The following is a 27,249-nucleotide window of genomic DNA, read 5'->3' as shown; positions in this document are numbered from 1 at the left end:
CTATGCCAAAGCCTTTGACTGTGTGGATCACAATAAACTGTGGAAAATTCTGAAAGAGATGAGAATACCAGACCATCTGACCTGTCTCTTGAGAAACCTGTATACAGGTCAGGAAGCAACAGTTAGAACTGGACATGGAACGACAGACTGGTTCCAAATAGGAAAAGGAGTCTGTCAAGGCTGTATATTGTCACCCTGCTTATTTAACTTATATGCAGAGTACATCATGAGAAATGCTGGGCTGGAAGAAACACAAGCTGGAGTCAAGATTGCCAGGAGAAATATCAGTAACCTCAGATATGCAGATGACACCACCCTTAATGGCAGAGAGTGAAGAAGAACTGAAGAGCCTCTTGATGAAGGTGAAGGAGGAGAGTGAAAAAGTTGGCTTAAAGCTCAATGTTCAGAAAACTAAGATCATGGCATCTGGTCCCATCACTCCATGGGAAATAGATGGGGAAACAGTGGAAACAGTGTCAGACTTTACTTTTTTGGGTTCCAGAATCACTGCTGATGGTGATTGCAGCCATGAAATTAAGACGCTTACTCCTTGGAAGGAAGGTTATGGCCAACCTAGATAGCATATTTAAAAGCAGAGACATTACTTTGCCAACAAAAGTCCGTCTAGTCAAGGCTATGGTTTTCCCAGTGGTCAGGTATGGATGTGAGAGTTGGACGGTGAAGAAAGCTGAGCGCCGCAGAATTGATGCTTTTGAACTGTGGTGTTGGAGAAGACTCTTGAGAGTCCCTTGGACTGCAAGGAGATCCAATCAATCCATCCTAAAAGAGATCAATCCTGGGTGTTCATTGGAAGGACTGATGTTGAAGCTGAAACTCCAATACTTTGGCCACCTCATGCGAAGGGTTGACTCATTGGAAAAGACCCTAATGCTGGGTAGGATTGGGAGCAGGAGGAGAAGGGGATGACAGAGGATGAGATGGTTGGATGGCATCACTGACTCGATGAACATGGGTTTGGGTAGACTCCGGGAGTTGGTGATGGACAGGGAGGTCTGGCGTGCTGCAATTCATGGGGTCGCAGAGAGTCGGACTCGACTGAGCGACTGAACTGAACTGAACTGCACATAAATGAAATCAGAAATCTTCTGGCAGTTCACAGGTCCACTGAAAAATATGTCTTGGAACCAATTAAGTAGTTTTCACTAACCCATTGGACAGAATACTTCTTGAGTTTTTTTTTTTAATTTTATTTATTTTTAATTGGAGGATAATTGCTATACAATATTATGGTGGTTTCTGCCATACAACAACTGTTTACAGGGAAGAAATGTAGATGCAGACATAGAGAAGAGACTTGTGGACACAGCAGGGGAAGAAGCGGGTAGGATAAATTGAGAAAGTAGCATTAACATATATATACTAGCTCCTTGAGTTTTAATCAAGGAACTGGCATACTAGAGAGATCACTGGAGTGAGACTTGCAAATGAATTTTGAGTCTAGTTCTCTCTCTTATAAGCCTTTTTATGATCTTGAGCAAATTACTAAATCTCTTTGAAACTTACATGAAAAAAAAAAAGAGGTTAATCATATCTATATCTAAGGATGGTTCAAAGGACTAAATTCAACCACGCATGTGAAAGTACTTGTAAAGTAAGAAGTGAAATACGCGTGTCCCATGTAGCCCCCCAGAAGCCTCTGGGCAAGAGCATGTCTGTCTTAGTCACTGCTGTGTTTCCAGTTTGTAGCATAGTGGTTGACTCATTGGAGATGCTCAACACAGACTGATGGAATGAATAATAATTGTTCTTCCCTGAAGATGATTCAGTGTCTTGCTTACATCACAGTTCAGAGCTGTGACGCTTCTTTTGTTTTCCCATGAATAAAATGAGGAGTTGGGAATAAATTATGTGCATCATTCCTTCCAAATGTGGCATCCTGTGATTCCGTGAATTTTAGGAGGATTCGTACTGCTCTGCTGAAATCCTGTATCCATATGATAGAGCAACATAATTTTCAGAAACTGTTTAATTCTATGTCTACAGTATTCAAACCGGAGGGATCATCTTGACCCAATCAGTCAGCTCAGAAAAACATTAATAAATGAAAATCACCAGTGAATGATGGGTTAATAGCCAGAAGACATAGTCAGATTCATTTGTCTGTATAGACAGTCTACTGAGTAATTCTTACTCCAGTTACTAAACACTGTAGAGGAGGAAAATTTCTCATCTGTGAATCATGACTCTAATAAAATCTCTAAGGGCTAGTGTAAATACTTTAAAAAACACGAGCGCTCATTATTTCATGAGAGTTGTTGAGAAGATAAGGCATTGTTTATAGTTACGGCAATATATAAGAAAATTAAATCCCTACTCCTTTTTTCTTCTAGCTGTCCTCTTAGGCTGGGAATATTTGTCTTGATTAAACACAATTCAACAATGACGACTCAGAGTTCAAGGCCTTTCACGAAGTCTTCATTACTGTTGGAGAAAAATGGTCAAGGGGCAGATGCCAAAGTTTATGTGGCTGGGTAGACTTTTGGAGACTACAATTCAAATTTCTTTTTCTGTATTTCCTGATATTGGTTTGGCTGGTGTGCAACCTCCACCTGTAACATGAAGCCCCTAAACATTTACAGATGGGTTTGCCAAACTCCCCAGCCTCTGCCCAAGTAACCAGTATGAGCAAGCCAGCCAGTGGATACTGGGTGCATCTTCATCACTGAAGCATTTGAATTGAGTTTACAGGCAGTAATGTGATTCCTCTCATGCATGGAACTTAGGAAAGCCTACAATGCTATTAAGATAGGATCGTGTGGACTGCCTGGGGAAATCCAGAGCCTGTGATTCAATTACGGGGGCTTTCACAGGGTTAGTCAGTACTTGGAAATTACAAAATCAAGTTGAGTCCAAAAATACTCTAAATGGTAGATTGATCGTGTTGATCAGATTTGACCCATGCTGTATTATCTAAAACTGGGTCCTAGCATGAAGGAACAGTTGAAGAGTTCTTTTGTTCATCCAAGTGGTTCTCATCTGCTCTTTACTTCTTTGGGTAGCCTACATGCAAATCCAGTTTGACCCATGAAAAATTGTCAAGTAAAAGAAAACAGGCTTTCCATGTCCTTCCTTTAGCCAATTATCATCTTACCCAAGTTCTCCAGTCAGCTGGGATCATACTTCATGTTGTCTGTACCTAGCATCTTTCTTCTTCCACTCTGCCCCACCTCACGTCCAGCACATGTTGGCCCTTTCCCACCTTCGTTGGCAAATGTTGGACAGCTTTCTGAATTCATTCACTTCACTAAAATATCACCCACACAAGGCTAGAGTACTTGTAATAGGGACAACTGTGTGTTTTATAATAGGTTCTGTGTGTTTGTGTGTGTACAGTGATCGACCTGCAGCTGATACCCACCCTGGCCTTCCACTGAAATTTTTCACTATCTCTTGGCTTGAAAGTCAGACTTTCTTCATCTTGCCATGCCCCCTGTTGGACATTACCCCCCTCTGTCCTGAGAAGCTCAAAATTACTCAGCTATTTTACGCACCGCTAGAACATTCTCACTCCTCCACCGTCCAGATCATATTTTGGGGCTTTTTATTCCTGTATTGTGAAACTGAAGAGTCCCTAAGAAAAAGTCTGCTTCCGGCTTCTAAAACTACATTATTGTTTCCCCTTGCTGACCTTTTATCCTGCCTTTGATTCCTGTCGGCAGAAACCCAGCAGCCCCGTGCTTTCCCACCCTCCCAGGACACAACAGCGTAGGTCTAAGTGACCCACAAGTCCCAGCCTGGCTCATTCTGTCTCTGTGTTGGGAAGTGCTGTGACTACACTCTTTCCCAAATCTCCCTTCCCAGCTGGTCTGGTGTATTAATACTGAGAATTAATCCCATTAAGCTAACACTCCCAAGGAGATATTCTACCTGACCATGGCAAGAATATGTGTGACTTCATTTTAATAAGAGGACTTAAAATGCTAGACCCTCCGTTCTCAACTGGGAACTGTTTCACTGTCACCTCTCACTCCCCTCAGCCCTGAGGGCATCCGACAGTGTTTAGAGAGCCTGCCAGTTGTCACAGGGGGAGCAGGGGAGTTGCTCCTGGCATCCAGAGATTAGAAACCATGGTTGCTTCTAAAGATCCTACAATGTACAGGACAGTCCTCTTGCACAAAGGCTTAGATAAAAGGGGAATTTCATTGACAGTGTCTGGGCAAAAAGTATTTGGGGGAAATGCCCTTTGAAAAACACACACAGATACATGTTTTGTGTTTCCACCTCTTCTTCAGATCGTTCAAGTGTGGGAGTTTCTAGAAGGAATGATGGAACTCTAGAGGGACCAGGCGAAGCCCAACTAGGGGGCTGATCACCTTGGGGTGCTTGAAGTACACTCAGTACCTTGCTTAGGTCACCCCAAAACATAGTTCATCAGGGAAGAGAAAATGCGGGGAGGGGCGGATTTCCCTTGCCGTGGGAGAGTTTATTTCCATTTTCTGAGCTTTTGCCACTTATATGTTAAGTGGCACACACAATCCGGATGCACAGATTTCAGTGAAGTCGTTAGAGATCTTGTATGTTTTTAATTAAGCTAAGGGAAAAAAAACAAAAAACATGTTAGCCAAGAGCAAGCACTGATACAGAAAACAATAACAGAAAGAAGTTGATGGGGCAGGGTCTAGCTGCTGTGGAGAGACCTGATAAATGCTACCAACGCATGCTGGTACTGAGAAGTGGTGAGCACTTAGATGACAACCCCAGGAGAACACAGGTGAACACCTGGAATAATTTCTTAATCTAGAATATGTCTTACCTGTGAACTCACAAGCTAGTTATCAGTAAGGTATGCCTTCCTTGGAAATCTTTACAGATTGAAAGACACCTGTTAATCAAGTTGTTAAGTGTGATCCTAAGAAAAGACAAGGGAATAATTTCCATAACTTCTCACCAGAGGGTTTGCCAAGACTATCACGAGTTTAGAATAACAAAGTCAACACCGAAAATTCGCTTTAATATGTTTTGATTTCGCAGAAAATGTAGACTTGTAAATAACAATAGTTCTTTGTAACAGTCTGCCTGACACTTTTATTAGCTTTTGGACGTGGGAGGTTTGGTTAAACAAGAATCTATGTGAATATCAGGGGAAAAAAAACTAGATCTGGAACAATGATGATTTAGAAAAATAATGATCATGTTGGGCTTTGCAAGCTACCTGTCACTTTGCTGATCCCCGGAAAAATGTAAAGAACATTCTCATGGATGAGTGAAAGTTTTCTCTGCCTAGGTAAGGAGGAGGTTAGAATTAGCAAGCCTTAGTTGTCAGCTTACACCAGTGGACCGCGTTGCAGAAAGTCAGTGCAGACCTGACAAGAGCAATTTACCAGCTTTGGAACTGGGAGGTCTGTTTGTTGACAGTGCAACTCTTGCTCTTAAGATAAGAAAACTCAGGTTGAAGTACAGTAAATAGACAAAAGAATGGTTCTGGCCCATTGGATACCTCTTTGAGCCTTTATTTTGAGAATGGGCAAGAGGGGAGATGAATGTTCTTTAGCTGAGCAAGACGTCAGCCCTGGGCCAGCATTTAATAAATGAGAAGTAATAACAATATCCTGGCCTGAAGATACCATCAAGCCCAAGCACTTGCACAGTCACGTTGGCTGCCCCAGAAAGAGAGAGAGGCCTGCTGTAGATCTTGTAGAGTCAGTGTAAGATTCTTTAATAAGTTAATAAGGCCGAGAAATGCTGATGTGAAGTTATATTTTTCTGACTTTAAAGCTACCTTCTTTGAAAAAGAAATATGATACCTGATGTTTTCAAGCTTTGTAATGACTCCTATAAAAAGGCAAGTGGTTGTGACAATTGAGAACATCTCTTGAAATTAACATTGGCAGCTGGGAGCAGAGCTGGACACCAGGTATGGACAGCTAAGCAATGGCCTGAGGCTCAGGGCCTCCAGATGCCTTAGAAGTCAGTGCTGGGAGGGGAGAGGGACGCAGCAGCAGCAGGAGGCTGGAGGTTACCCACCAGAGCTGAAACAGCCACACTCCACCATTGCCAAACTCAGCTGGTCTCTTGGCAATAGTTGGCTGGCTCTTTCTCTCTCACTTCTGCTCCCATGATCAGGCCATGTGCAGGTTAAATTGCCATTTTTGGTGGATCTTCTGGGATGCTGTGTCCAATCTAGTGACACCCATTGTAAGGCAGAGCAGATAGGCAGTGTTCTACACCTGGGGGTGCTTATACCTCTCCTCCCATCCTGAAGCAACTGTGGTCCAGTAACAGGTCAGGGTCCCCATCCCCGAGGGGCACAGAGCCAGAGCCAAGTGTGATCATGGCACCAGGGGTGCTTGTGCTTGAGTTTAAGCCATTTAAGGGAATAAACTTGTCTCTCCTTTTCTTTTTTTTTTTTTTGTAATATTTATTTATTTAGCCACTCTGGGCCTTAGGTTGTGGGACATGGGATCTTTGTTTTGGCATGCGGGATCTTTAGTTGTGGCCTGTGAATTCTTCAGCTGTGACATGTAGGATCTAGTTCCCTGACCAGAGTTCAAACCTGGGCCCCCTGCACTGGGAGCACAGAGTCTTAGCCCCTGGGCCACCAGGGAAGTGCCTAACTAGTCTCTTAAGGCAAGGTGTTAATGCTTTTAGAGTGACTGTCCAGGACGCTGTAACTAGAATGCACCTTGACAAAGGGTGTTCACAGAATACAAAGATCAGTTGGTAACACAAAGCAAATGAACAGGCATGATCTTGGGCTTAGAAAACTTCCATTTCTAAAAAGATTTTTTATTGAGGGGGAATTCATAATGGGATTTGACCTGAATGGAGTCTCTCATTGTTTTATTTTGGATAATCTGTGTGCCATATATTCCCTTAAAAGCCTGGATAATCAAGAGTTTAGTATCTTTTAGAGTCATGAAACATTGATCCTTTACCAAGTGCTAGAAAAAATGAGTTTGAAATTATCTTCACCTTTTAAAAAATTTGGAGAATTTCCCCCAAAGAATGGAGATTTTTCTCTTTCATAAGTAAAAGCCGGTAAAAATATTTCACTCTCTTATTTTGCACCCCACAGTGGCTTCATGTACTGCTGCTTCAGAAGGTTGCCATAGTCTCTCTTAAAATTAGGACAATTTACATAGCAAGAGGCAATTTATGAGCAAGGGAACATGGACATGCCTTGTCCCCTTGTTCGTTATCATGAAGGATACATTTCAGCATAAAAAGAAAGTCAGATCTAAACATGCCATGGATAAACAAACAATGAACATCCCCTCAAGATGTTAAAATTGCTTAGAATCTACCAAGTTAATTCGGAGACAAATTTAGTTTCATTTAAGAGATAAAGTGCCTAACTTTCTTGAAGACTTTAAGTCTGTTTCTGGGAGCATCAGGATAATGACTGGTATTTCTGTGGATCCCTTTACATCTTTTGGTCTCAGTTTTTCCAGATACAAGCTGAGGGGAGCTAAAATGTCCTCCAAAATCCTTTCCATGTCTAACTATATCCATATATTTATTACTTCACAATTTATCCAGCAGGAAGAGAGGTGCTGATGGTTTTGGGGCCCCTGAGAAAGACTCTGTATCTTCCCACATAAGCATCAGTGTAACCAATACTGAGTCCCACTGCTCGGCCTCCCACGAGACCCTAAGGCCCACACTGGACTCAGAGCAGCCACCATGACACTCCACTCCTCCCCTCTGAATCCATGAAATAAAAAGAAGGAATAGTCACTTTGGAAAAATTAGATGGTAAAGCATCTGCCTGTAATGCAGGAGACCCGGGTTCGATCACTGGGTTGGGAAGATCCTCTGCAGAAGGAAATGGCAACCCACTCCAGTACTCTTGCCTGGAAAATCCCATGGACAGAGGAGTGTGGTAGGCTATAGTCCATGAGGTCACAAAGAGTTGGACATGACTGAGTGACTTCACTCTTTTTTAGGATTTGGCAGTGAGGGCAAAGAGATGAATCCTGTCATTTTTGAGAAGGGTGATTGCAGCCGTGAAATTAAAAGACGCTTACTCCTTGGAAGGAAAGTTATGACCAATCTAGACAACATATTAAAAAGCAGAGACATTACTTTGTCAACAAAGGTCCGTCTAGTAAAGGCTATGGTTTTTCCAGTAGTCATGTATGGATGTGAGAGCTGGACTATAAAGAAAGCTGAGCATAGAAGAATTGATGCTTTTGAACTGTGGTGTTGGAGAAGACTCTTGAGAGTCCCTTGGGCTGCAAGGAGATCCAACCAGTCCGTCCTAAAGATCAGTCCTGGTGTTCATTGGAAGGAGTGATGTTGAAGCTGAAACTCCAATACTTTGGCCACCTGATGCAAAGAGCTGACTCATTTGAAAAAACCTTGATGCTGTGAAAGATTGAGGGCAGGAGTAGAAGGGGACGACAGATGATGAGATGGCTAGATGGCATTACCAACTTAATGGACATGGGTTTGGGTAGACTCCGGGAGTTGGTGATGGACAGGGAGGCTTGGTGTGCTGTGGTTCATGGGGTCTCAAAGAGTCGGACATGACTGAGCGACTGAACTGAAACTGAAGGGGCAAATATCGTTATGACAAAGCACTCCATAAGGTTGATATCTACAAGCCTTGGTCTAAATGTCCTGCTCTAAAGCAAGGATCGAGAACATGAAAGCCAAAATATCCAAGGATGAGAAGCATCAGTGATTTGACACAAGATGCCTGAAGGGAATCATCCTGTTAGTCAGCATAGCTGTGTGAAGAGATCACATTTAGATCTAGAACCTAACTGGACAGGGCAGGAGGAGTACCTTCATGTATTTCACCTTTCTTTCATCTGATACATAAAGTAGGGCAGGCAGCCTCTCCATTTCCCCTGGATGTCATTTTTTGGTTTAGGGCAGAAGCTGGCCACAATTTGCTTATTGATGTTTCCATAATTACAGCTGGGTCCCTTAACTATATTCTCCAAGTTACAATTTGTTTGCCATATAATACACTAGAGTTACCAACTTCATAAGCAAAGTTACGTGTCATTTGCTTTAGGTTAGGGTATCTTGTCGTCGTATAAGCATCAAATAACACAATTAAATATGACAAGTCTTTAACAGTGTGCTTGAAGGGAGATGGGTACTAGCTGATGCTCCCTTGTGTATGTGGCCAACTTTTAGGCACCTGCTTATGGTAGAAGCTGTCTGGCCATGACTTTGCTTTGGAAACCTCTCTGTCAGCATTTTGGTTCCCTGGTTTTGTCGTTTCAAAAGTGTTCATTCTCAAGGCCATTTCAGTTACAAAATTCCATGGGCCACAGGCATCACACCAAGTAGGAATTTTATTCCCCACTTTCCCCCTTATCTGTACAGACATGTTTTCTAACCTTCCACTCTCTATGCTACTTTCCTCCATCTTCACCCTGTAGTTACAGAATACTGCCAGAGAATCAGTCTCCTTTTTAATTCTCTTCAAATCTCATTCCCTAAAAGGTTCTTTATATTGAGTGAACAATAATGCAACGCAGTCACTTTCTGAGGCTTTTGCTATTGCACAGATTCCAAACTGTACCAAAGGACAACATACCCACCTTGTCACATCAGATTTTAATATGGCAACAAATGCCTTGAAATACATGCATTTGAAACCTGAAATTTATTGAAAGCCATTTTTTTCTAGCCAATTACCAATTACCCCAGAGGTAGCAGGCTGTGAAAATCACTTCATCAGGCAAAAGCCTTGCTTGGTCTTTTCAAGAATTAAAGTTAAATCAGTGGGGATTGATCCTGCTTTCTTTACTTTACCCTCCAGAGAGAAGTATAGAATTTCTTAACTGTGAACATTTGTTGAAAAACACAGAGGAAGCTCATTTGAGACACTTTTTCTCTCTGGTCATCTGCTCTAGAAAGAGGAAATGTCTAGGGGGGTGGAAACAGTGACCTGGCCCCTCCGCTCCTCTAACAACCTGTTGTGACCAGGAAGAGACATGTCCCAGGATGCCAGAAGTCAGAGAAAATAGCGCAGACTTAGTGTGCAGCGTGTGGCCCCAGTCCTGGGCCCCCAGGGAGGGGGACGGGGCTTCGGTGCCTCAGGAAGTATCTCCCAGAGAGAACCCAAAGGCCCAGTGTCCTTGCAGATCCAATGGAGTCCTTGCGGGAGGGAAGATGGATGGTAGCCTCCGCTGGGGTCATGTCGGAGCCGCCCAGTCGGGGCTCTTCGGGGCCTTGCACGTGTGCACGTCCAGGGCCTCCACACAGTCCTGGCAGCGCACGGCACAGCACCAGTGGAACTTACACTCGCACTTGGTCTTCCGGGTAATGTGGGAGGTGTCGTAGCCTCTGCCACAGCACATGACTTCGCAGCTGTCCATGCCCCGGGAAGTCAGGTTACACACACGGCCCGCTGTACCCAGGGAGCCTGGAAGACAAGTCAGGGCGTGTCACTGAATTGGCATAGGTGGAATACAGCATGCTTCTAAAGGAAGGGTTCCGAGATCATCCTCCAGGACTGGGCTCTGATGCCACCTCACCACAGCCAGGGCTGGACCACGCAGCACGTGTCAGCCTCGGGGGCAATGGGAGGGAAGGCCACATCCAGGAAGTATGGACATGAAGCCCTGAGGCTGTCCTGGGCATTCTGACTCCAGCACTCCCACTGCAAGTTGGATGAACTTTTCTGCTTACCCTTAACCAGCCTTGGACTGATGGGTCACTGAATGGCCAAGGCCAGATCAGAATGAAAGAAGGACCTGTCCTGATCCTCCCTCCCCTGACCTTAAACTGCACTAAGGAAGTGGCCAAAGTTAGCTCTCTTGGAATCTGTCAGGGTATGGAACTCTTGCAAGGAGGAGATTCTGCCTCCCTGGACCTGACTACATTGGCTTATAAGAAAGATTAGAGAGCTCTGCTCGCTGAAGGGGACGTTTGAGGAGGGAGCCATGCTCAGCCTCGTTTATCTTTTTGTGCTTTGGTCTAGTGGGCCATCGAGATGTGTGTGAGACACCTGGTTGAATATAGGATTCTAGGTCTTTGATAAACAAAACTGGTACAAAAAACCTGTTAGAAATGACTAGTGGACATTGTCTTAGTTATTTAGGATGATGCTTGCTACATGGCAATTCATATTACGTATTTGTTTCTCCAAGAATCTCAAAGATAGGAAGCCTCTTAATTGTTGTTTTCCTGGGGAAGCACTCAGAATTCTTTTACAAGAGCATTATCAGACAGCAGAACCAAGTGCAGTGGACATTTTTAGAGCCTGCTCAGCTTATAGTGATCCTTTGTGCACAGAGCAGGGCGCCTGGCAGCAATAGTAAACAACATGACTCTTCTCTGGTAGCAGCAGGTGACTGGGCCGGGGGTGAGCACTGACTTGAGCTGGGCCAATCAGGTAGATTTCCTTGAGGATTTGTGCTTCTGATGGAGACAGTACAAACTCTAAGTATAAACTCAGTAGCTGTTGGCAGCTGTGTACCATGATGTGGTCTGTGGATGAGAAGACGTCACAGAGACAAGATGAGACAGATGTCCAGAGACAGTGAGGACAAGACATGGAATGAGAATGCTGCCCAGATGCTGGACTGTTTTCTGGACATTTCTCTCTGAGGCCTGGCTGCATTCCAACCTTTGGATTCCTAGACACCCTGTATCCTTATAATAAATTTCCCCTTTTAGCTTAAACCACTCAAGTTTCTATTACTTGTGATTGACAATCCTAAATAATCTACAAACCTAGAGAAGCTAAACTCTTTACTGAAAAATTGAAAAAAAAAAAAAAAACTTTTATCAGGATGAAAAAGACAGTGACTTCATTTTCCGTTCCTCCATTATTTAACTAGGAATTTCTCCCTCTTTATAACTCCTCCAATGCCTCGTGACTCTGTTTATCACATTCCGCCCTGTGTTCCAATTATCTACATAAATGTCATGTTGCCCTGCCTGTTAAGAATGACCAGGGAAACAGCCAGGTTCAAGCAGGGCGTGGGGTCAAGAAGAAGAGTAGGAGGGGCAGGACTTGCTCTGCGTGATCAGGCCACTGACGGCAGGAAGACAGGCAGGGGAATTTCATAAGGACAGGAAGGATGGCAAAGGGCCGGGGGCAGGGTGGCGGGTGGGTCAGCCAGGGATGGCTTGGAGCCTACATCATGCTGAAGAAGCAAAGGGTTAGAAGAGACAGCAGCTGGGCCCAGATTTGGGGCAACTATCAGGACAGTACTCAGAATTGCTGTGCAGGAAGGACTCACTGCCAAATGCTGCCTCTTAACAGCATACCCATTTATTTAATTCAGTAAATATTTAGTGAATGCAAATGTGTAAGACGTTGTGTGGCTACTTGGGGTTTTGGTGGTGATGATGAGGAAATAAAATAATTAGGATTTTAGTTCAGTTCTGATTCTCAGGAAACTCATAATACAAGGAAGAGATAAATATGTAAAGAGGTATTTCCATTACTTCAAGATAACTGCTCCATTTGCTGAAGACTTTCTATAGCCAATGGTAGGGTTTTGTGAAAATAGCACCGTAAAGCTCAAGACAATAGAGTGAGGTTATTAAGGGCTTGGACAGATCAGGGTTCAAATCCTAGCTTTACCATGTATGACTGTGTGACCTTGGGTAAATTAAGTAAGATAAATTACTTAATCTCATTAAGCTTCAGTTTCCTCCCATGCAAAATTGGGATAAAAACAGTTCCTTCCTCAGGGGCTGTGGTGAGGATGGAATGAGATTATGCTTGGAGGTGCCTGGCATAATAAGTACTCAATAAATGCTAACCATTCATTCACTTGGGCTCAGATGGTAAAGAAATTCCCTGCAACACAGGAGACTTGGGTTCAATCCCTGAATTGGGAAGATCCCCTGGAGAAGGGAATGCCTACCCATTCCAGTATTCTTGCCTGGAGAATCCCATGGACAGAGGAGCCTGGCAGGCTACAGTCCATGGGGTCACAAAGAGTAAGACACAGCTGAGTGGCTAACACTTCACTTCATTCATTCACTTAACAAATGTTTAACAAAAGTGCCTACTATGTGCTAGGCCTAGTTCTGGGAGCTTGAGCTGTGTCAATGAACAAAACAAAGACCCTGCCTGCTTTGAGGAGATTATGTTCTAGGGGGAGTGCACGAAGCATATTATCATAATGATATTTATTAATATTAATAGTAGCAAACAGGATCAGAAAAGGAGCCATTAATGGTTTTGTAGAGGAGGTGGCACTAGATATAAGACATGAAGGATGAATAGAAGATTGAAGGGAGAAAGGGGTGACAGGCCTTTCTGGCAGGAGAGAACCTCCCAGTAGAAACTCGGAGGTCAAGTACACAAGAGACTGTGTAGATTCAACGTGACCGAGACAGAGGTTGCGTGTTAGGCAACAAGCACGGAAGGGTATGTTGGAGCAACAGGTCAGAGAGTCTTCCTGCTTTGCTGCAATTTGGACTTTATTCCATCATGGGCGGTGAGCCAGTCCAGATTTTTATTCAGAGAAAAATATGTCAAAATGATAAATCTGGAAGAGTGGCTTGGGGCAGGGTGGTATCTTGAGTCCTTTGGATTAGTCCAAGCAAGAGATAATGAGTGGAGGCAGAAGACAAATGCATGAGGTGTTAAAGAGGAAGGATCACTAGGTCTTGGTGACTCACTAGATTAAAGGATGAGTTGTAGGGGGTGATAATGTGTCAAGTAGGAAAAGACTGAAAACTGTTCATTCGGTTCAACAATAAGGGAGGTAACCAGTGCCCTTTAATGAGAGCAGCCTCAGTGGGACAGTATGGGTGGATGCAGTGGACTGAAGCGTGAACAGGAGGAAAGGCCAGGTGGTGACTAAAAGCGGGCAGTTTTTGAGAAGCTTGATGATGAAGTGAATGAAAGAGCATAGGTGAAAGGGGTGATGTGGCTGGGACTTCCCTGGTGGACCAGTGGCTAAGACTCTGTGCTGCCAATGCAGGGGGCCTGGGAACTAGATCCCACATGCTGCAACTAAGAGCTTGCGTGCCACAACTGAAGATCCCACGTGACAAAACTAAGACCCAGTGCAGCCAAAGAGTACATTTAAAAAAACAAAAATAGTAATAAAAAGGAAGTGATGAGGCTGAAGATGGAACTTCAAGGTGATTTCAGGCCATTAAGTTGATTGGAGTTTGTTGTACAGCAGGATATACCTGATGTACTGCGTGTAGGTGTTAGTTTATATAAAGTACAAAAATGGGGAAAACTATGCTATTAGAAGTCAGGGTAGTGATTTCTTTGGGTTGGGTATAGTGAAAAGAGGTGCAAAGGAGACTTCCAGAATACTGTTCTCTTCCAGTTCCTGATCTGGGCACATGTTATTAATACCCAGAGGTGCTTCTTTGAGAATTCACCCTGCTCTACACGTGAGATACATGTACTTTGCTGTATGAGAAAAAGAGAAGGGGGAAGAGAAAGAGAGGGCAGAGGAAGCAGTGGCTGAGGCCACATGTGTTAAGACTTGGAAATGTGTGAGGAGCAGAAAAGTGTTCACCTCAGTGAGAAGATAGTGCTCAAAGGGGGCAGTGGCAGGAGATGAGCCGGTCAGGTGGGCAGAAGCTGCCTGGGAAAGATCTTGTGTCTCAGGTTCAGGGGTTTACATGTTAGCCAAGGGCAGTGGGGTGCTCCCCAAAAGGGTGATGTGATCTGATTCGCATTTCAGAAGAGTCACTAAGGGTGACTGGATTGCCAGGGGCAAGGGTGAAGGCCAGCAGACAAGTTAGAAACCAATGAGACTCTGGGCAGGACACGATGTGGCTTGGATGGAGACAGTGGTGGTGGGACTGAGAGAGGCTAACAGACTTGAGAGACGCTGAGGGGCATCTCAGGATGTGCTGGCTGACTGGACCAACAGGTGAGAGGATGCGACTGAGAAGTGCTTCCGGGCTTCTGACAGGAGTGCTTGGGTTTACATGGGGACATTCTCAGAGGTGGGGACCACCTGGGATGGCAGGCTTTGAGGAAGGATAACAGGCTTAGTCTGTAGCATGTCGAGTTGGCTGTGACTGTGGGCCATCCAGGTAGGAACGGTCACTGAAAATCCTCTTTGGGCCTCAGGAGAGAGGTCAGGATGGAGACACGGATTAGGGCATCTTTTGTGGAATGGTAACTGAAGCCTCGGGTGTGAATGAGACCCCCTAGCAGGTGTGAAAAGTGTTCTCACCTGCCATCTCAGAGGAGACTCTGAATTTTTACCTTTTTTGTGTTTTGTTCATAAGCCCTGCACACTGCTAAACATTCCTCACTTCCGCTGATACGCTGTTATCAGACTATAAGTCCATTACAATGCAGTTTGAATTATTTACCCACTTTGGGGTTGTGGGGCACAGGGACCAGGACAGGGAGACAAAATGTCTCCTTCCTGAATGAGGCTGTGGGCCTTTTACTGACATCACACTTGGTGGTTGTCCCCTGGTGGCTTGCTAGCATAAGGAGGTCTACGTTGGTGGTCTAGCTCAGCCTTGAGTAATGGCCCTGGTGGGTTTTGTCCCCCAAATGCAGCAACTGGACTAGACTCTATCTGGACAGACGGCTACTCAGTGAAGGAATCTCCACATCGTCCGAACTCTGAGAGGAGCAGACAGAGCGATGGTCACTGGCAAGAGCTTAACTTGGAAGTGGTTTCAGAAAAAGAGATAGAAACTCTGGCACTGAGTTGTCTCAGCAGTTCAGTGTTCAGCTACAGATGCTGGAAAACACTATGACTCTGAACGGAAGGTTGAGAGTCACTGATGTGAGAGTGCTGTGAGGTTGCAGCCTGGAGCGGTCACAGCCCTTCTGAGGGATGAGCAGCACCAGGATGGGGCAGCTGAGAGAAAGGATGAGGCTGCCTAGCAACAGACTACCAACTAGCTCTGCTTGGGGCTTTGGGTTTCATTAGATCTGAAGATAGACTGTAGGGAGGAAAGGAAGTTCTGACACTTGCTGTAATTTGGGCAGAAGATATGACTGGATGACATCACCGACTCAGTGGACATAAGTTTGAGCAAACTTCAGGAGATAGTGAAGGACAGGGAAACCTGGAGTGCTGCAGTCCATGGGGTTGCAAAGTCAGACATGACTTAGTGACTGAATAACAACAGAGTCATTTCATCAAAACCCTGAAGAGAGTGTTTGCCAGAATGCAGAAGCTATATAAAAGTTGTTGGTATTGCTTTCCTGTATCAAAATTAGGATAAGGACTTAGCATTATTGACAGCAGTAGGCCTCTAGTGTCTTCAGGGCCTCCCATTGCCCTTTCGAAACAGAAAACATAACCATCACCATCATTCTTAAAAAGAATCAAGACTATGCATTTGTGCATGTGTGTGTGGGAGAGAGAGTGAGCTCATGTGTATGAAAAGGAATCACTGAGTTATATGATCTGACTCCTTGTTTAGTTCTGAATATTTGGGACATATATTTTAGAACTTTTATTCTAAATAATATACCATCTTATTAAATAATGAGTCACTCATTACATGATCTGATGACCCCTGCCTAGGCTACAAATAAAACCAGCTACACTACCAGATTTAAGCCCAAAAGGGCCAGTTTTTACATTTTCAAAGCCAGATAGAGCTGAAGTTCATCCATCCTTTCTTTTCTCCTCTCTTTTACCCCTCTTCTTCTTTATTTTTTTTCCCCCCTCTACATTTTTTCTTATCCTCTTTTCTCTTCTTTTTGTTCATAACTGGGGCCAATATTTATGGAGCACTTATACAGGCCAGGCCCTATGATAAGCCTTTGCCTGAATTATCTCATTTAATACTCATAAGCACTTATAAAGTAGGTACTATTATCATCACTGTTTTGGAAACAAGGAAAGAGAAGGTCATGGAGGTTAAGTGATCACACAGCAAGCAGGTGGCAGGGTCAGAATTTGGAAAAGGCGTATCCGAGCCCAGAGATGGAGGTCTTGACCTTGTGATTGGGCCTTGTGTCCCACCGGAAAGCTGGCTCATGTGTAACAGTATGTGATCAGTGCTTCTACGTATTTCCTGCTCTCTCCCTTCATTATTTTATCAACTGAAGAACTTGCAAAGGTCCTAACATGTAGCTCTTTTGGAGGGGAACTTTTTCTCCAGTACATGATAATGTCATCGACAATTAAGACATATAAAGTTATGTAAGAAAGTAAACAAGGCTGGTTAGCATGGTACTTATAGTTTATACTGTATTCTTCCTTTATAATATTCCTGTTGAATTCCTGTCACCTTTTTGAGGAACTAGACAGACTGATTACTTTGTAATAGCAGGGTTAAGTGTTAAGTTAAGTGTTAGTCGCTCAGTTGTGCCTGACTCTTTGCGACCCCATGGACTACAGCCCACCAGGCTCCTCTGTCCATGAGATTTTCCAGGCAAGGATACTGGAGTGGGTTGCCATTAACATCTCTAAAACGTGTGCTCTCAAGGTGGTTCTAATGTACGTCACTGATGTGACTGAGACTCTGGGAGGAACGTCTCTAAGCTGAATTCTCTGGTTTAGAAAAGCCTGTATCATCAACTGGGCTTCCCTGGTGGGTCAATGGTAAAGAATCCACCTGTGATACAGGAGACGCAGGAGACGCAGGTTCGATCTCTGGGTCCAGAAGATCCCCTGGAGGAGGGCATGACAACCCACTCCAGTATTCTTGCCTGGAGAATCCCATAGACTAAGGAGCCTGGCAAGCTACACTGCAAAGAGTCAGACATGACTGAAGTGACTGAGCGCAAGACAGCACACAGAGCATCAGTCTGCGTCTCACCAACAGTGAAATGGCGTCACTTGATCACTTACCTAACTCTTCTCAGACTTCATTCTGAGATTATCTGTGGCATTTGCAAATGCCAAATTGGTCTTTATGGGTCACATATTTGCATCATACAATGTCTACAATAGCCTGTGTGGCTGGCTCTAAAAATCCTTCAAAGGAGAAATTTTAAAAATATTTTTGAGTAATGGCCCTAATATCAGCCTCCCAAATTGATATGCTAAAAGGATAAACATATATTTAGATGCTTCAGATTTAATATGCATATTTAAAATATTGTTTACCTTGCTTTATAGTGTTATTTCTTACTACACTTTGATTTACTTAGTTCATTGAAGAGAAGTGCCAAGTTGGAAACTCTTTTCCCTGACTTCCCTTTGCTTTAGGTTTGTGAAATATGCCCAGATGTGTGGCCTGCTGGGTACAGATCCCAGTGCCCAGAGTGGTGCAGACTCAGGCCCAGCAGACCCAGCCTTCTATCGTCTTCACACTACACTGTAGTCAGACCATCTGCCTGGAGTCAGTGCCCGGGAGATCCAGGCTGTCTGCAACCATGGGAAGGTGCAGGTTCCAGCCAGATTGACCTTTCTCCTCCCACAGGTGTTGTCCTCATCCTGACCCACACAAGAGCTCACAAACCTGTGGGGGAAAAGGATAAAAAATTGGAGCTTCTAAATTGTGTAAGTTTAGGACCACATAACACACCTTCGGTGGAGCAAGGCTGAGGGAACATTACAGAATCAAGCATACCATCCCCAGAGCTATAAAATTAATAATGGAGTCAGGGTTCCCAGCGCAGAAACACTTCTGTCTCCACTGACATGCATCTTCCTGACAGCAGAGGAGGATGGGGGAGCTTGTGCTAATAGTTCCCAGACCCACACCTCAGGGACCTGGAGAAAGGGCGCTCTCTCTATCTCTCTCTCTGGATGGGTCTGTATCTCTGGAAATTCCTGCCCTCCAGGCTGACAGAAGCCCATATGTTGACCATTAGGGCATAAAGCAAGATTCACTTAAGCCAGTCACCCAATAGGCTGTTTCTCCTCTGGCTGACTTACATGTTGTCATTCACAACGCAGATTTATCGAGGGAAGAAAAGTATGTTAAAGAGCACATGTTAGAGGCCACATATTCATCTGCTTGGAAGGCTTCCCCCTTCCTTGCATCAAGGATCATAAAGCTACAGCCGGGACAATGTCTCTCCACTTATCTCAAGGCATTTTATTCAGCATTCTCATAATCACTAGGAAAGGTTTGACTGGCACAGGAAAGAGCGTCCCATTAAATTAGCAAACCCGATCCTGGAATTAAAGTTGTTGAGTCAGACTCTTCAAGGTTTTCTTTATCTGGCACTAATAGCCCAAGCCAAGTTTATTTCCCATCACCCTCCACCCGCACCCTCATCAAGCTGACTCCTCACTGTCCTACTGAAGTGACTTTCTGATGTCACAGCCATGTAGACTGTTTGTAGAGTTACCCTCACCTGCTGCATGGGACTTTCCCCTCACTCCTTTAGACTGAAAGTCTTCCCACCCTTCAAGATTCAGAGCCTACTTCAGCACTTTTCATCTAGCACTCTCGTCTGCTCCAAACCCACCTGGACCGTCTTCCTAAGTCCTGTAATGTTAGCACATCAGGCTGTAGGGCTCATACACTGTTTTGAAATGTTTGGTGATTTCTCATACATCTTGTTCCCTAAGGACAGCATTAGGTCTCATATTACTTAGGTGGTAAACACATACTTCCTGATTTATTAAGTACTAAAATCAATTTCTTACAAATTAAGATCAACCTTCCCTTGCCAAACAGGGGCATATTTCTCCAGGGAGGGCTCACCCAGGGGCACTGTGGTGAGGACAGAGGAGCTAAGAGCCTGGTTTTTATTTGAAATATCTCACTTGATATATAAAGAGAACATATATAAGAAATGTGGCACATTTTTAAATGATAGAAATTAAAAATGACAGGAGAGTCTGTGGCATCAGATTCAGGTTCTGTTATTGCAAACTTAGAGTAAGATTAATTAACAACCCATTCATTCGTACATTGAGTCATAGGAACCTTAGGAATTTCTAGGTGAGATACATATCTTAAGAGACCCAGAGAAGTGAATTTGTCCAAGACTACCCAATTAGTAATCAGTAGAAATAATCATAGGCAGCATCCATCTCCTAATCTATAATGCAGGGATCTTTATTATATGAAATTTGCAAATTCATAGGCATATGAAATTTGCAAATTTTAAGAAGAGATTTACCACAGCAGCACAAAATAAGTTTCATGGGGAAAGTTTAAAGGAAGTATGCAGATACATTATTTTAAAGTATTTTAACATTCTTTTATTTGTAACACATTAATATAGTAACTAGAAATAATCACACATTAATACAGTAATTAGAAATAATTTTTCTATTTCCAAAAAAGTAAATGATATCTATTTGATAAATTCTTTGTTGTTAGTAGTTATGTCAAAGACTTAGAAATAATAAAACTAAATTTTCTTTTTTTTGAAATAAAAAAATCTTTTTAAAAAAACTTCACAAATTCAATCTAATTGTTACTGTCAAATCAGGGTACTTTTTAGTGTATCCTAAATGTATAGTAATTCTAGCAAGCCTGTATTCTAAAAGGAAATGCAGATTTACAGATCATGTCTATACTATAAAATAGCATTGGCTATAAAAGGTATTTTGGTATGTTAACAATGAAATCTGATGAATAGCCTGTAATCCCACTGATAACAGTAAATGAAAAAGGCCCCCCAAAGAGTAAAAGAACTGAGTATTTGGTGGCAGCTAAAAGTAACATATAGAGTCTGCTGCTGCATTTATTTAAGACCTTTTATCTCATCCAAGGAAATGGGTAGCCAGAAGAATCTTAGGCTCTGTAAATGCCCCACTAACGCACTTGAATATGAGGAAAAATTCCATTTAACACTTACGCTTAAATGGGAATTTTCATAGGCTGTGTGTTATAAAATAATCAGTGATGAATGAAGACATGCTGAAAAAGGAAACCAAATTATCTTTAAGCTAGACACTGCACCAACATAAGTATCCAGCTAATATGATGAACATATTTTATGTTGTTTATAACTTGCCATTCAGTTCAGTTCAACATATGTTTATGTACCAGGTGCCAGGGATTCAGTGGTGAACAGAGAGATATATTAATAGTTCCTGCCATCATGGAGTCAGAATCCAGTGGGACAGACAGGTAGTGAACAAATATTTAAACAAATAAAAACTTCTGGCACATTCTAGGAATGAAAGAAGAAGGCTTTCTGCGATAGATCCTCTGTACATTTTAAGAGGACATGGTGATGGAGCAGATGTGAACGTGAGAAAGCAGTGTAACAAATGATGTGTGGGTTTATGGCTTGACCGATGGAGTGGGCAGCCACACCATTTTCTGAGAAGGGGAAACCTGAGGAAAACATGTTTGGGGAATGGGACAAATCTAGAGCTCAGTTTCTAACAGAAGTAGGTTGATAAAAACATGAGCGTGCTGGAGCTGTTAAGCAGGGGGTTGAATACAGAATGAGAGAGGAGAGGACACAGATGAGGTCTGAGATAGCAGTTAGAACCATATCAATGGAGGAGGCCACCCAGGGAGAAAACGCAGAGGAACCAGTGAGAAGAGACTAGATCAGGCCCCGAAGATCTTCAAGGTTTAGAAGTAGGCAAGGAGACACTAACAACTGAAATTGAGAAAGACCAATGATTGGGTCGGGAGGAAAATCAGGAGACTGTGGTGTTACAGAGGTCAAGGAAATAGTGTTATAAGAAGGAGGGATAGGCTATCTGTATTATATGCCACCAAGAATTTGAGGGTCCACCAAATAGTATTGATATAAATTATATAAGATAATCAATAATTAACGTGAAAATGGTGACCTAAAAACCTCACCAATATATTTTCATATCATTCTCATTTATTCTAGCTGTCTTAGCACTTTTTTAGATATCATGAAATTTCTACAATAAAGCTTAACATAGAAAGGGATAAAAAATTTATTCTTTAATTTTCAAAGTGACAAATGTAAGGTAAGACCTCATAATAGAGCAATGGAGTGAGAACTGAAACCTAAGAAAATCACATTTTGGCCCAGGTAGGGTTGCCTAGCACCTAGCTTGTGTCGCCTGCCTGCCACCCACCTGGGTCATCCACAAGGACCAGGAGGCCTATGAAGCCATGAGGGCAAAGACCGATTCTGACTACCTCATTTTTGCCTTCTTGGGGCTTATCATAGTTTCTGGCATATAGAAGGGGCTTAATAAATATTTGTTCCATGAAGAGATGAGGAACCTCAGATATCTTGGTGGAAATTGTACATTTCGGATCAAAATAAGGTCCACCTACTGTTATTGGCTGACATGGTGTTCTCTTGTTTTTTTATCAGGTCATAATCACGCATTCAGAGGTTCTGCAAGCTAATCACACCATGGGGTAGGTCTAGAACACCAGTGTGTGTAAGCCTTGGTTGGGGTTGTGTTCCCATAGGTATTGATTGAGCTGTTTGCTAATATGATTTATGTGGAAAGAACCACAATACCCGAGAGCTCACATCGTTCACAGCCTGTAGCTGTCAGGCAGGTAAAGCTCTCCTCTGATTTCTGAGAAAGTTCACTTTATGCATTTCACTTTGCAGAAAGTCCTACATCAGTACCTGTTTTCGCTAACCAGAAGAAATCCCAAGAGAATTTTTGCTTTTACCAAAAAAGGCGAAAAGTGAAACTAGCGCTGAGCCTCTGTTTTTGGAGCAAGCCGTTACAGAGGCAGCACCCACGCAGAGCAACAAGAGGGGCCCTGCTCAGCTCCTTCCCCAGGACCTACACTCAGCATCTCAGCATCAAGGCGCCATCACCTGGAACTGAGTTTGTGAGTGTCCATGCTTTATCTCGATGGATTCTGTGCATCTGTTAGCAAGATGTGTCCTAAGGTAATCACTTCTTCGCTTTTTGCCATTTCGGCTTATGAAAGTTTTTATAGGAAGGTTCTACTTCTAGACAGCAAGGGAAACCTGTCTCAGGCTTTCAGTAACAAGTTAAACAACTAGTGAACTCCATTTGCTTTCTGAACTTGACAGGAGGATTGCTTGTTTTCTACAGCAGGAGCGGAGACCTTGTGGTGACCTCTGGCCCAGGTCAGGGTTTTTCCAGAATAACCATTGCAAGTGGCCTGTGATTAGGTGCAGGCCTTCTCTGGAGAGACAGCAGCATTCCTTAGCCACAGATGCACCTATCTCTAACTTAAGGGCTTCTTTGATTTACAGATGCCAGGGGCAATAACCAGAGGAGATAACCACACAACCACCCATCCCCGAAAGCCCAGTTCCTAGATCTGGCTTCCAGTTCAGCCTGCAAAATGTCACATGCACAGCATCACACGGCTGTACCTACTCTCCGAATCTCTAGGAAGTATTTATAGTTGAACATCAGAGCACTCAATGTCTTCAGTGGAAGAATGGGGGGTAAAAAATGTCTTTTGTCATTATTGTTGCCATAAGAAAATCTTCCTTTACAGGTTTTTGAGCTTATCGTTTCTTAGGAGCAATTGAAGACATTAACACCCTCCAAATCTCAAAGGGCTTGTAATTGAATGGAGCTTCTAGGCAATCTGAGCTGAATGAGGGTGAAGCTTCCCCACCTCGCACCTCCCTGCTTTGCGGGCACCTCATTCCATTATGTTCTATGTCCTCATGCTGCCTTTTTATTACACAGCCCCTCAGCCGCTACTCTCAAGTTTCAGGAAGTAAGGTAAGAAAAGTACAGAATTTTGTTTTGATTTTATTTATTTTGTTTTGTTTACCACTTACAGGCCAAAAAATCTTGGACAAGTTAACTTTTCAGAGGCTCAGTTTCCTTCTCTATAAATGGAGGTAACTGCTGTGAAGATTTAGAGAAAATGCACACAAGGCTTGCAGCCCAAGGCCTGATTCTCAGTAGGAGTTCACCCAAAGTTCCTATTAACCTTTCCGACCTGAGGTTTGGGTCTGTCTTCACCCAGGAATACCCTAGGGTCTTGACTCACCCTTCTGTAATTCTCACCAAAATCCACTAGTCCTGATATCATTGTTTCAGGACTTCACTAAAGGGCTGACTTGATGATCTCCGTCAAGCTAATTCCAAGGGAAGCTTTGATGGATGAGATCATTTCAGAGTGCTCTTCCCAGTAAAAGAGGGTCCCAAAAAATGCCTTAATGTGAAAGAACACCCTCTTATACTGTGTAAGTCAGGGCAGGGATATTTTTGAGTGACATTTATTTAGAGCTTTTCAAATAGAAAAACTTCTCTTTCCTTTGTAAGAGATCAGATATTTAACAACAACAACAGAAAATCTCTCGGGTAAGATTTCTTCGTACCTGATACTTATAGAAAATCAGGGAATTGTGGATCCCCTGAAAAGTGAAGTGACAGTGTTGGTTGCTCAGTTGTGTCCATCTCTTTGCAACTTTATGGACTGTAGCCAGCCAGGCTTCTCTGTCCATGGAATTCTCCAGGCCAAGTACTAGAGTGGGTAACCATACCCTTCTCCAGGGGATCTTCCCGACTCAGGGATCAAACCTGGGTCTCCCTCATTGCAGGCAGATTCTTTACCATCTTAGCTACCAGGGAAACCCTATGGATTTTTCAAACTTTGAGTGTGCCTGAGTGTGAAAAGCATACAGAATCTCATGAAAAAAACCCTGAGATTCTGATCCAACAGGTCTCTGAAGAAGTCCTCACTTTGGAAAATAGTGGTCTAGACCTACAGACTTGATCCACTTCACAAACTGAAATGACAAAACAAGCCGGCTCACTTCAGTCAGATTATGAGTCAGTTTGAACAGGAAGAAGCCGCTAACTAGCAAGATTAAAGTCTGCCATTTCCAAATATCTATGACTTGACAATAGTCAATCTTCTCACCACCATTGCTTTTCTAAGTGCTGACAAAGGGAAGTTGCCCAATCAGTTGAATATTAAATGTACATGATATTTTTTTAAAACAGCAAGATAAAATGACCACAGCACAGCAGAGTGGGTAGTTTGTGATGAAATCAAGGAAAAAGTTAGTGTCAATTTTAATAGAGAAAGTGAATATATATATACACACATGCATGTATATATGTGTATATATATATATATATATATATATACACACAAATACATTTGATTTAAATCTTACTGAAAACTTCTAACTTATTTTAGAGCCTGGATAACTCTGATGGTAACCCATTTCTAAGGACAGGGAAGCTGGTTTGTGCAGTCCATGGGGGTCTCAAAGAGTCAGACGCGACTTAGCAACTGAACAACAACAACAACTCATTTCGAACATGTTCCATTTACCATAAAGCAGGTCTGATGTCATGCAATCATATGGAGAGACTCTCTCAGTGATGTCCTGACTCGTTAACTGTAAGTGCTTCTTAAAATGTACACCAGAGAATGTTAGCACTGACCCAAATGAAGGCGGAGAGCCCAGAGAAGGAATGCCACTGAGTTAGATTCAGGAATCTCCCCTTTTCACAGTTCTCAGACTCTGTCATATCTCACTGCCTGCACAATCAGAAGTTGGGAGCCACTCCAGGAAGATTCAGAACTACACACTTTGACCGACTTTTCAGAGAACATACCACAGAAGTCTCTAGTAGAAAGTAGCCAGAAGAAAGTCTCATCTCTACACAGACCAGGGCAAGGCCCTCAGCAGCCGTTCGGGTTAAAGGAGGCTGTCTCAGGGAAAATCTGCATCTCATATGTGTGTTATTTGTAAGTGTTATTTGTCCAGATATGAACAATGAAAAAATACTGTCAGCAATCCAAAATTTCTCCACATAATATCAAACACCCTAAATCATATTTTCACTAAAACAGTCATCTGACGGTTAACAGAACGAAAAAGAAGTATTCCAAGTCTTCATAGATGACTTTGGCATTTTTCTAGGCTTAGCTAAAATAAAAAGGCCTTAAGTATAGTTCAGTTTATGAATAATCTAGGAATCTTAGTGGAAATCTGATCTAAAACAATGGAACTGGCTACTTAAAAAAATAACAAGGTGGCTCCTGGTAAATCAATACCAACCCAGAACCAAATACACATTTTTTTAAGTCAGAGAAGCTAAAATGAGCCTAAAATAGAAGGGAAATAAATTAAGAGAGGGAATAAATTATATAACCTCCCTCAGAAAGTCTGGACCTGCAGCAGTAGGCCTTGTGGCTGGTGCATTTGGAGGCAGAGTGAAATAGTTACAAAGATGGAAGGACTTGGATTCAAGTCCCTGCTCTGCCTCTTACCCATTAGAGTCCTTGGGAAAAATCCATAACCTGTCTGAGCCTCAGTTTCCCCTCCCATGAAGTGGGATAACAACATCCCACCTTACTCAATGAGAGAATATGGATCAAGCCCTAACATGTGGTGGGTACTGCAAATGTGTTTACTATTTTAGGATCAAGAAACAGAATCGTGTTCTAATATATGGGAGTATAAAAAGCAAAGTGTGCAAGAATAACTTAGTATCCTGAAGAGGCAGCAGGGATTCAATTCAGAATCTCCCCATTGTGAAGAGAAAGTAAGGTCTTTCTATCTATATGTAGCAGTTAAATGGTCATAATGCATAACTGCTTCACTGTGCAAACTGCTTCAGTTAAAAAAACCAGAAAAGATGTCCATGGGAAGCAGGTCCTCTTACGTTTGAAGTGAGGTTCATGCTTCACCCGTGCATTCATATACATGCCCTGGGAGAAAGACAGGAGCAAGTTGTAATGTCTGGGTTAGGAGCACAGGCCATGGGGTCAGACAACTGGACATTCATCCCCTCCAAGACCAGCCAGATCTTGAGCTGGTTATTCACTTTCTCATCTGTACAATAGGGACAATGATATCCAGGGTGCTTATCTGATCTCAAAAATATAAGAAGTGAATTTGGTTCCTGGTTGATGTTGATCAACCAGGAGCCGCCCTCTTCTTAATCATTTTTGTCTTTTTTCTTCAATAATCAGTTCCAGTGCACTGATGTCATAGGGCGGTTCTAAGGATTAAATAAGACCATGTGTGCAATGGTCTTAGAGCAGTACCTGGCACACAGGAGTCAGTACATCGTTCTAAGGATTAAATAAGACCATGTGTGCAATGGTCTTAGAGCAGTACCTGGCACACAGGAGTCAGTACATCGTTCCTAAAGTGATGCTGATGTCATCAGCCCCATGCTTGTCTGAGCAGTCTGAGGTTAAGCAGCTAGTTAATGGCAGAAGGGAACCCAGACCTCTGGGACCCTCCTGTACCAAAACACAGATTTCTTGGGGATTTGGTGGAAACTTTGGCCTGACAGGTAGGATGACTTGTTAGAGGTCGCAAAGCACGTGAGGAATGCAGCAGGGCACAGCATCTGGCCCTTTCGCTCAGCAGTTATTAATCCAGGGGCTGCATGTCCAAACGTGCTCTGGGGCTGCAAAGAACCAGCTCATCAAACCATGAAGGCAGTTCAACCACTCGGGGACAAAGAAGAGGCTCTGGACATTTTGTGACATCCCCTGATAATCCTGCTCAGATCTGTGACAGGAGCTGCTGACGTCTGCTCTGTTTTACTGTTTCCTTTGCAATTA

The 27,249-nt window shown here is 43.1% G+C and overlaps 3 protein-coding genes across 8 annotated transcripts in view; 2 read left to right on the top strand and 1 right to left on the bottom strand.

The window, feature by feature from the left end:
• Positions 1-23,195, top strand: part of ST7 (suppression of tumorigenicity 7) — a 315,966-nt gene extending 292,771 nt beyond the window's left edge. For 5 of the 6 annotated variants that reach the window (XM_081537854.1, XM_081537850.1, XM_081537844.1 and 2 more), the window contains 2 exons: positions 22,070-22,116; positions 22,319-23,195. In XM_081537854.1, coding sequence (XP_081393980.1) covers positions 22,070-22,104 — 35 coding nt within the window. In that variant the 3' untranslated portion in view covers positions 22,105-22,116; positions 22,319-23,195. The remainder of the gene's footprint in view (positions 1-22,069; positions 22,117-22,318) is intronic. The other variant, XM_081537845.1, reaches the window with a different exon arrangement.
• The window catches only part of WNT2 (Wnt family member 2), a 46,232-nt gene continuing 25,694 nt past the window's right edge, over positions 6,712-27,249 (bottom strand). Inside the window, exon 5 of the mRNA XM_081537881.1 lies at positions 6,712-10,348. Within this exon, the coding sequence (XP_081394007.1) occupies positions 10,119-10,348 (230 nt within the window). The 3' untranslated portion in view covers positions 6,712-10,118. The remainder of the gene's footprint in view (positions 10,349-27,249) is intronic.
• CFTR (CF transmembrane conductance regulator) overlaps positions 22,443-27,249 on the top strand; it is a 385,597-nt gene continuing 380,790 nt past the window's right edge. The window contains exons 1-2 of the mRNA XM_081537841.1: positions 22,443-22,609; positions 23,391-23,426. Coding sequence (XP_081393967.1) covers positions 22,572-22,609; positions 23,391-23,426 — 74 coding nt within the window. The 5' untranslated portion in view covers positions 22,443-22,571. The remainder of the gene's footprint in view (positions 22,610-23,390; positions 23,427-27,249) is intronic.

The sequence above is a fragment of the Giraffa tippelskirchi genome, chromosome 10 (genome assembly GCF_054371585.1).
Source record: "Giraffa tippelskirchi isolate mGirTip1 chromosome 10, T2T-mGirTip1v1.2.pri, whole genome shotgun sequence".
In the NCBI taxonomy this organism is placed as follows: domain Eukaryota; kingdom Metazoa; phylum Chordata; class Mammalia; order Artiodactyla; family Giraffidae; genus Giraffa; species Giraffa tippelskirchi.
The sequence above is the reverse complement of the archived record's forward strand: the minus strand, read 5'-3'. Positions and strand labels throughout refer to the sequence as shown.